This window comes from Nuphar pumila, chromosome 5, assembly GCF_984573655.1.
Source record: "Nuphar pumila chromosome 5, dmNupPumi1.hap1.1, whole genome shotgun sequence".
Taxonomy (NCBI): Eukaryota; Viridiplantae; Streptophyta; class Magnoliopsida; order Nymphaeales; family Nymphaeaceae; genus Nuphar; species Nuphar pumila.
The window spans coordinates 14,238,025-14,247,622 of record NC_143253.1 but is presented as its reverse complement, the minus strand read 5'-3'; the positions used below and the strand labels follow the sequence as shown (position 1 = coordinate 14,247,622).

Genomic DNA, 9,598 nt, shown 5'->3' with positions numbered 1-9,598 from the left:
GATGGTAGTGGTGGTAATGGTGAGTAAGTGAGGCCTTGTTTGGGTCTATTTTCGTTTATTGCTTACAAAAATAAATTAAAACACACTTTATAATGACGATACTTAACCTTATTTTAATTAAGTGAATGTTTGGATTACCAAAATTTTAGCCAATAAGAAAAGAAGTTTAATTAGTAGTAATGATGGTGATGGTGATAGAAAGTGGTGGTGGTAATGGTTGTGATGACATAGTGATGGTGGCAGTGGTAAGGATGGAGGATGGTAGTGGTGATAATAATGTTGATGACATTGCGAGGATGGTGGTGGTAATGGTATTGAAGGTCAGTGGCAATAGTAATGATGGTAGTGGTGGTGATGTCAATAGTGATGGTGATGGTGGTAGTGGCAATGGCAATGGCGATGTGGTGGTGATGGTAAGGGTAGTGGCAATAGTGATGATGGTAATGGTGGTGATGACAATAGTGATAGTAATGGTGGTGGTGGTAGTGATGAAGGTGATGACAATGGCAACGGTGGTAGTTGCAATGGTGATGGTGGTAGTAGTAATGATGGAGAAGTGGTGGTGGGAAGGATGGTAATAACCATGATGGGGTGATAGGGTAGAATGAAAGAAAATAAGCACTTACAAAAGAACTAAGTAGTTTTTTTTTTAATAAAATATTTATAAAATATTATTAAAAATAAAAGTAAACGATTAAAATAATAAAAAAATGCTACTTAAAATAAGCATAAATGGCAATAAGAAGTTTATAACAATGTTGCCATGTACTTATGCTTCGAGCGTATGCTTCAAAGCATGGTGCATGTTTCATGCCTCAAAGGCGCCTCAAGCCCTCAAGTGCAAGTCTCACCTTCGAAGTGAGCCTCAAAGCTAAACCTGTGCTTCAATCATACCATCAAATGAGGGGTTAGAACGGTCATAAAACCCTTCATTTGGACATATTTGAAAAAGAGGAAGCCCCTTTTTTAGTTTCTTCTTTGCTACCATGAGCTGACTATTGGTGGCTAGCATCCATTGCTGGCGGTGAGTGGCCGGCTGCAGGTGGCAAACAGTTGCCCTCCTTTTTGTACTCTTTCTCTCTCTCTCTCTCTAGAAAATTGTTGCAGGATTTTCTTTTCTTTTTTTGAAAAGGCAAGCTCGGGTCCAGCAGACCCCTACCAGTTATACAACGATACCATTGGGATTCGAATTTGCAACATCCCAACACAAGGTGACGTGCACTAGCTGCTCCTACTAGACAAGCGGAGCCCGATGATATAATCAATGGTATCTTAAATTTTTTCTGTGGGTCCGTTAAACATTTGTTTTTGTGGCATGTTTTACCTAATCTATGTGACTTTGGGCAGGAGTTTTGTAACCGTGTCAATCAAGGATTCGATGGTTGCTTGACTACAAATATATTATCATGCGGAGATGCCTATACTATAACAAGATCACTCTTTCTTATTAATTTTTATCTGACTCGTATAATTTGTGAACTCAATATTAGAATTTTTTTATGTTTTTACCTTTTTTTTGTTCAGTTATATATCGCAAACATGTCTCTCAACTAAATTTTTTCCTTTGATTAGAAAAAACTTAATGCAGTTCATGGTATATTAAAGTTTTGTTAGTATTAAAAATCAGCTGTCAGTGTTAATGTAGTTAGCAAACTTGTGGAGTCAACATAAACATTCATGCATTAGATGATAAATGATAATATACGAAGAAAACTCCTTTTTTACTATTGTTTCTTCATGAATATTAGAATAAGTAGAAATAATTTGTTTGTTTGTTTTCAATTCTTGGTTTTAATATATTTTAATAATTTATCATGATACTTATGCTTCATCCCCTAGATACTTAGGCCTCGCTTCATAAACGGTGTAATGCTTCGCCCTGCCTCAACTTATCAAAACATTGGTTTATAAAGTGGTCCCAATGTGTGTATTTATATTCGTATATAAAATGTCAAATGTCTTTGTAGGCAGGGAACCCTTTGTGAAAAATGTGATCTATATGTTTTGGTTTGGTAGAAACAGGTTTTTGAGTCTTTTTTTTTTTTTTTGCATGCAGCTCATGGTACATGATTTTTTTTCTTCAAAAAAACATATTTTTAAATTGAAATTATGATCCAAAGATTATTCTTACTATGGCCTATTAGCCATGTTGTCAAACCAATATGAGAGCGGCCAATATATATATATATATATATATATATATATATATATATATATATATATATATGAGAACTGAACATATTAAGCTCAATTTCTTGTTTTGCGCTCATAGGTTTTAGGTATTTTAAGATAGATGTGAATCATTATGTGTTTAGCATGCTCAATTTAGCGAAAATCGTTTTTTTATCCTGTTTTTTCTAAGAAATAACATGCTTTTATGAGTCGGAAAAAACTAGTACCTTCATAGCTATTGATTTTGGATCACCCAAAAAACATGTATACATGTAGTTCCGGTGATCCAAAAGCTGGTTCCCACTAAACAAAACCTACAAATCACATCTATAGTGTTAGATGTGAGAAAAAAATACCAAAAAAGCTAAATTTTGAGAGTAGAGAATGAGGTGAGAAGGTGGACAGTGTATATATATATATATATATATGGGTAGAAGTAGGAGTGTCAATAGTCCAGGTTTACTTGGACCTGACCCAAACCAAACCCTATAGGGTCCAGGTATAGTGATAAATAAGAAGACACGATTAAGACCCATATCCAGACCCGAAAATCGGATTAATACATGAACCTGGGTATAGTTTGTGAAATTTTATACTAGACCCGGACCCTACCTGAGTTCCGATTAAGACCCTCAAATTTTCAATGTAAAAATGATAAAAATATAGTTTTACCGAGTGTGGTCCGGGTTTGGTTCACGTAGTTCTGACTATGGTTTTTTTATAGTGAACCCGCTTAGACTTGGGCCCTAAGCAAACCCGACCCGTTGACAGTCTAGATGGAAGGGAAAGACCGCAGGAACCTGCCCCTTTACGTGTCAGCTGACCGCCTTTACTTAGCGCGTGATTTACCTTCCATTTTATTCTTCTCACCCCCTTTCCCACCACGCCCCTTCCCCCATCTCCCTTCCCAAATAAAGCAATCGCCAAACGAGAAGAAAGTATCAAAGAAAGAAGAAAAGGGGCATCCTTCCTCCTCCACTTCCCCTTCTCTTCCTAACCCAGTTCCAGTAAAGCTACACCATTTTCCGACGATACCCATCTCACTCGAACCACCGGATTGTCCCCGGAGGCCAACTTTTTCAGGAAGAGAAACGATGCAGACACAGAGCCCCCTGATCTCCCTCTCCCAAAGCTTCAGCGGCCACTCCGGTCGGTTCCTGAACGTCTCCCCCGATCTGATCGCCGCCTACCCTCTCGAGGACGACGATGTCTACGATCTTCCCGAAGGAAACGATGGGGAGTACGAGGAGGACGACGACGATGAGGACTTCGAGTTCAGCACCTTCAGCTCCTCCGTCGACGACCTCGACGCCATCTCGGCCGACGAACTCTTCGCCAACGGCCGAATCCGGCCGCTTTTCGAGATCTTCCAGTCCCGGCCGGAACAGATTCCTCCTCAGACCACCGAATCCGGTCCTTCTTCCTGTTCCTCTGCTTCGCCTCGGCCGCCTCTGAAGACGCTCTTGCTGGAGGAGCGGGCGGTGCCGGAGACCAAAGAACTCGCAGGCGTTCCCGAGGGGACGTACTGCGTGTGGACGCCGAGGACGCCGCAGCCGGAGACGTGCAAGAAGAGCAACTCTACCAGCAACTCCTCCCGCCGGTGGCGACTCCGCAACCTCCTCCACCGGAGCAACAGCGACGGCAAGGACATCTTCGTCTTCGTCTCCCCGGCCCCCAAGGACAGATACAAGGACCACCACCAGACAACGCCTGGCTCGCCTGAGAGGCCGGAGCCAGAGAAGAAGAGTCAGAAAAAGGAGAAGATGAAGAAGAAGGAGGGTTTCCCGCTGGCGCACGAGATCCATTACGTGAAGCCCCGGGAGGGAGATCGACGGCGGTCGTATCTGCCGTACAGGCAGGATTTGGTTGGCATCTTCGGCAATCTCAATATCCACCACCGATAATTATTTTCTTTTTTCTTTTTTTTCTGTTTTTTTAGAATGAGTGAGAAAAATTAAGATATGATTTTTTTCTTTTCTTTTTTTTTGGGGGGGTGGGGGGTCTTATCATGTAAAGAAGAAATCGATAGAGAGCTGAAGTATCAATTTAATTTGTTGTTCAATTCAAACTGTATATTTATTATGTTGGGGCATTGGTTTCATTTTTCCGGTGAGATTTTGGTTTTTCCGGTGACGGGATTTTTATTGGTCTCTTTGCGTGTGTGTACGTGTGAATGACTGAATGTGAAAATGTTGGAAACGTGGAGGATAAGGGAGCCATGGGATACCTCTTGGGCAAGTTGTTGGATTAAATATTTATTTTGATGCTTCTAGAAGATGGATAGAAAAAAGGTTTACCAGGGGATCTCTTGGATTGGTGGAAGGTTCTCGGGGGGTTAGGTTTTGGTTTTCTCATTGCATTTTTCTTGTCTTTGTTTTTTAAAATAATATGTTGACCAGACTTGGGTGGGAAAATTTCACAAATTTATTCTTGCCTTCGGGATCAGAGTCAAGTCATGATAATGTGAAAAAGTTGACATTGTTTTCCAAGGATTTCTAGATTGTTCTCTTCGTGGAACGTTGAACTTAGTATACATACAGGACATATATATGAAATTTACACAAATCCATAAGAAATTGGAATAAGTTGGAGCGATTCTTCATGTGAAGACTGGACTAGGATAATCTCAGGGATATTGACTGGTTGAGGCCAATTCTGTACTGGTTCGAATGCCCTTATGTTCATAAACTCTCATGGTTCAGGAAGGGTTTTTTTTTATATTCGATTAAATCCTAGTGGGAGGTAGTTGGTTTTTCTGCCCTTGTCTACATTGGAGTCTTCTGTGGCCTTGTCTTAACTGAACTTGATTTTGACCCTGTCATTCTTGGGCTTTCAAGTTTTGTTATGCTTCTTTTAATAATTGTTGACAATGCTTATTTGGTTCTTCTAGAAATAGTTCTTCTTAAAGTTATCATATTTGCTTGACCCTCTAATAATTATCCCCTCATAGAGTCCTCTTTTAATCCCAATTTTGATTCATTTTCCACTTTGTGTATAATTTACTTGGGGATTTTCTTTTTTAAATTTACTTGGAAAGTTGTTGTTGAAAGTTGTTTGGATTCAATCTATATGTTCATTTGTAGGAATCCAACTCTTGGATTGTATTTTTCCTAAAAAACTAATTTTTATTTTGAGAAATTTTAGTGTGTTTATGTTTGTTAAATTTTGAATCATTGGAAAAAATGTCTACATAGTAATTTGTCTATCTAAAAGTTGATCTCCGCTAAAAGAGCCATGTAAATCACATTTATAAGGTTAAAATTTTAGAAGACAAAAAAAAAAATCTTTTTTATAACAGAAAAAAAAAACACCTCATTCACCAAGGTCATTGGTGTAAGATCTCACATACCGCTTGTTCATAAGGACCACAAACCCAACTTGAGCTCCCAGCAAAAGATGCACCCTCGTGGGTTTCCAATCCAAGTCTTGTCAATATAGTGATATTCACAAGTCACTCCTAAAAGATGGAGGCTGGATAAGGTGCAATCACATTCCACAACAGTAATGTGCTGCTGCACCTGATCACCCTCCATCTGTTGTTCCGCTCCTGCGAGTGAGTTCGACAAAGCTACACTCAAAACCTTTAGCGCAAAAAGTGGTGTTCGAGCTCGGTAGCTGGACAAGCAAACAAAGCTTTGTTATACGAGCAAAGCAGTTTCTTTAAGCTCGTCTCCTATATCGCCCAACAACAACAACAGATGGATGGTGATCAGGTGCAGTGGTACATATTAGTTGTGCAGTGTGATTGCACCTGATCTCAATTCTACTAGATGAGCAAAGCCTTCATGAACTAAAAAGAAATTTAGCACTTGCTAAGACAATTGCATATATAATCAAATTGTAGTAAAAATATGTGCATGTATGCTCTCTAAAAAGCACATTTGAGCATGAAGAGTACCTAATTTAGTGAGTAAAACTGTATTAATACCTTTATAGATTAATTAAGATTAAGTGAAAAAGGACCTTAAATTTATTTTTTTTGCAAGGACCTAACAAATGCATTCTTCGCGTGCAGACACACACGTATGAGAGAGAGAGAGAGAGAGAGAGAGAGAGAGAGAGAGACTACTGAATTGGGTTTTCTGGCTGCTTTTTTGTTTGTGTTTGGAAGGTTCAGTTGTGGGTTGCACCAGTCGTCTTGGTAACAAACATGCATATTGCCTAATTGTCTTGGTTATACCTTGCTGATATCCTGCTTTATCTTGAAGTTTATTGGCCTACCATTTGACTGTGGTCTTGTCCCCATGACCAGTAGATGGGATGTAACAGTCAAGTTTGGCAACTTGCTGCCTATATATATATATATATATATAAAGCTCTGCACTTTAGGTCAGGGGTGGAAATCGGGTCGGGTACTCAATGGGTATTCAGGTACTCGGCCCGATTGAGCTGCTTCAAGCCTGATGTATGTTAGGCCCGACCTAGCCTTACTACTAGTAAATGGGCAAGGTCTGGTTATGAAGAAAATAACATCTCAACGAAGCTCGACCCGGTGTGGCTCGCTCAATAGTTAGGTTTAAAATGTCCTGACCCAATTCTCTCAAGTCTCAACCAATAAGATTCAGGCTCGGCTCGAGCTTTCTCGGCTGCCCAAGGACTGAGACAGTCATGTCTGGACCTAAGGGCCGTGGTGCGGGTCAGCCTTGTATCCACCTCTACTTTAAATTGAAGCCTTCTGGCATCGTGACATGGCAAAATTGACCGTTCATTGCGGTCATGTCTCCATCTACTAGGTATAGTAGGGATACTCTTGCTCTCTTATTTATGGAAATGAATAAGATGCTTTTGGTCATATTTTGCTTGGGGTTCAAGAAACCCTATAACCCAAGTGGTCCTCAATGTCGCTGGTTCAAAGTATGTTACATTTGGTGAATATATCAGGTAATGTCATGTTTTTTTTTTTGGGGGATAATCAAGGATAAATTCCGCATCAGATCGCACATTGGCTGGCCTCCGGTTGGTAAATCCCTTGAGGTCCCCCATGCCTACCAGGGAGTAGGCTCAACTTCGAGCTTGCGACCCATGGGTTTTGAACTTGTGACATCCGGTCAACTTAGCTATATTCACTGGTCGTCCCTGCCAGATGAGCGAAGCCCTTATGGGCATATCATGTAATGTCTTCTCAATCGTTAAGTGGGATTCTTGTTGTGGTGGGGGAAAGGGTATTGTCTTATTCCATGATAGATATATTCAAGCCCTTAATATGATCAAAAATTCCTTTTTGCTGGCTATTATCTTCAACTAATATCGTACAACTAAAGTCCTTCCACGAAAGTTACTGTCTAGTTCAACTTCTCATCAAGAGGTTTGTGGTGTCGATTGCATATGGATGCTAGTACTCCAATTTAGTGTAGAAAAAAATGTGATATTTACATCAATCATTTTATGCTTCAAAATATAGTGATCTTTTGGAAATCATAATTTTTTTGTTAAAATGTAAATAACGTGATTTTGTTGTGAAATTCACATTTTTATCAACTATTTTTGTGCAAAACAAGCAGATTTTTAGTTTTAAGCATGCGAGAAATGTGAAAATTTTCAATTTCTCAGGGAAGTTTTACTGTTGGTTTAAGTGTTTGTCCCCATGGTCCATCTCATTAAGTTGGGGCTTGTACTTTGTTTGGTGATCTAATTGAAGAATTGGGTTGGGAATAGTAAAGCTTCATAGGGTTTTGGGTTTCAAGTGCAAGTAAGCCAAATCTTTACCTGCATGCCTATTTCATCTCGCAAAAGAATTATTAGGTACTCGTGGGTACGTGTGAGTTAGGGCTAATTGTTGAAAAAAATAGTGTGGGCCTACATATATACAATCACCCGTTGTGTATTGTCTAATGCTTAGGCTCATAGTATGTGATCTAATATAGTTGAGTCATGTAATATATGATATGGTATGATTTTGTTATGTCAAGAGACTTTTTATGTTCTTTTTCGTTAATTTTTAATTTTATGATGAGCTGAATTGAAAATAAACTCTAAGGTGATTATAATTAGGTTATGATCCCCCGACCTTATATAGGGACATCAAGAAAAAAATATCCCTCTTTCATTAGGTTTAGAGAAATGCAAGGTTATGTATAAAGGTTATAGAAGATCATAGATCTATCATAGCACCAATGGATTTAAGTAGGTTTCTACGATTCTTTTCAATGATTTAGTGTGAACAAGATTAACAATCTATTTAGTCTTTCCATGGATTCAAAATCCAACACTAATTTCCTGAAGGATTGCACCAGACAATCCCAACTATGCATGGGGGCCAAAAACGTGAAAGCTTTGACAGTAACGAGTAATTGAGATAGTGTCACTTGCTAAGACTTAAGCTATCAACTGGCTATAAGGCTTAGGGTCGTCAATGACCTTTTCCTGCAGTGAGGACCTATAGGCCTCTTGGGCAACACGCCCAGGGGCCGCAGTGTTGCCCTCAATGGCGTGGCATTGGTTGGTTGATTTGGAGGGATGTGTGCATCGCCCCCTCTTTGAAACTTGAATGACAACCAGGGGAAGGGCACCAGGGTACCAGTGCATGAGATGTTTAAGCTCAGCTTATTTTGATGCAACTCAAAATTAGGGCTAGTAAATGAGCCGAATGAATCAAGCCGAGGGTGTTTAAGCTCAGCTTGTTTTTATGGTTTGTCAAGCCAAGCTTGAACTAATGGGAAACCCAAGTTAGTCAGGCAAGCTCATTTAGCATAAAATAATAAAATTTGCAGTCTGGACATACTGAAGCAAGCTTAAGCTGGCTCATTTACAAAATGAATGCATAAAATGTTGTAAGCAATGAGATTTTAATTTTAAACTGCTAACTTACGATCCAAATGCTTCAACCATCGGTACTTGGTGACATAAAGTATACATCAAACATATATATATATATATATATATATATATATATATATATATATATATATATATATATATATATATATATATACACACAATAGCGCATAGGTGCTTAAACATTAGGTGCTTGCTATGCGTGCTTGATGGGTTATTCTGCTCTTTTGGTATTTTTTTCATAGTTTCGACCACATAAATGTGTTGGGCATGGTCGATTTACGAAGAATCCACACCTAGATCATGTGTTTTCGATGAAAAAATGATATTTGAAGCCTAAAAAATTTACAAAGATTTTTTACCCTTCATTTTTTGAACCTTATAAAAATTCACCCATGTGTGGGAATTGAACACTTCAAGAGTTGATCCCGGTAAAATCAAGTACATAGATCATATATGGTCAGAATTTTGAAAACAAAAAACCTGAAAAACCAATCAAGCAGGTATCGCAAGCACCTACTCTCTCTCTCTCTCTCTCTCTCTCTCTCTCTCTCTCTATATATATATATATATATATATATATATATATATATATATATATATATATAGTTAATTAGCTTGCATGAATCAAACCGAGTTGAGCACCTTTGGT

At 38.9% G+C, this 9,598-nt stretch overlaps 1 protein-coding gene across 1 annotated transcript; it reads left to right on the top strand.

Moving 5' to 3' along the window:
* Positions 1 to 3,062: 3,062 nt before the first annotated feature.
* LOC149836870 (uncharacterized) lies at positions 3,063 to 4,270 on the top strand. Its single transcript, XM_090007158.1, has one exon. It carries the CDS (start codon positions 3,267 to 3,269, stop codon positions 4,074 to 4,076), a length of 810 nt encoding a protein of 269 aa, XP_089863284.1. The 5' UTR covers positions 3,063 to 3,266; the 3' UTR covers positions 4,077 to 4,270.
* Positions 4,271 to 9,598: the final 5,328 nt, after the last annotated feature.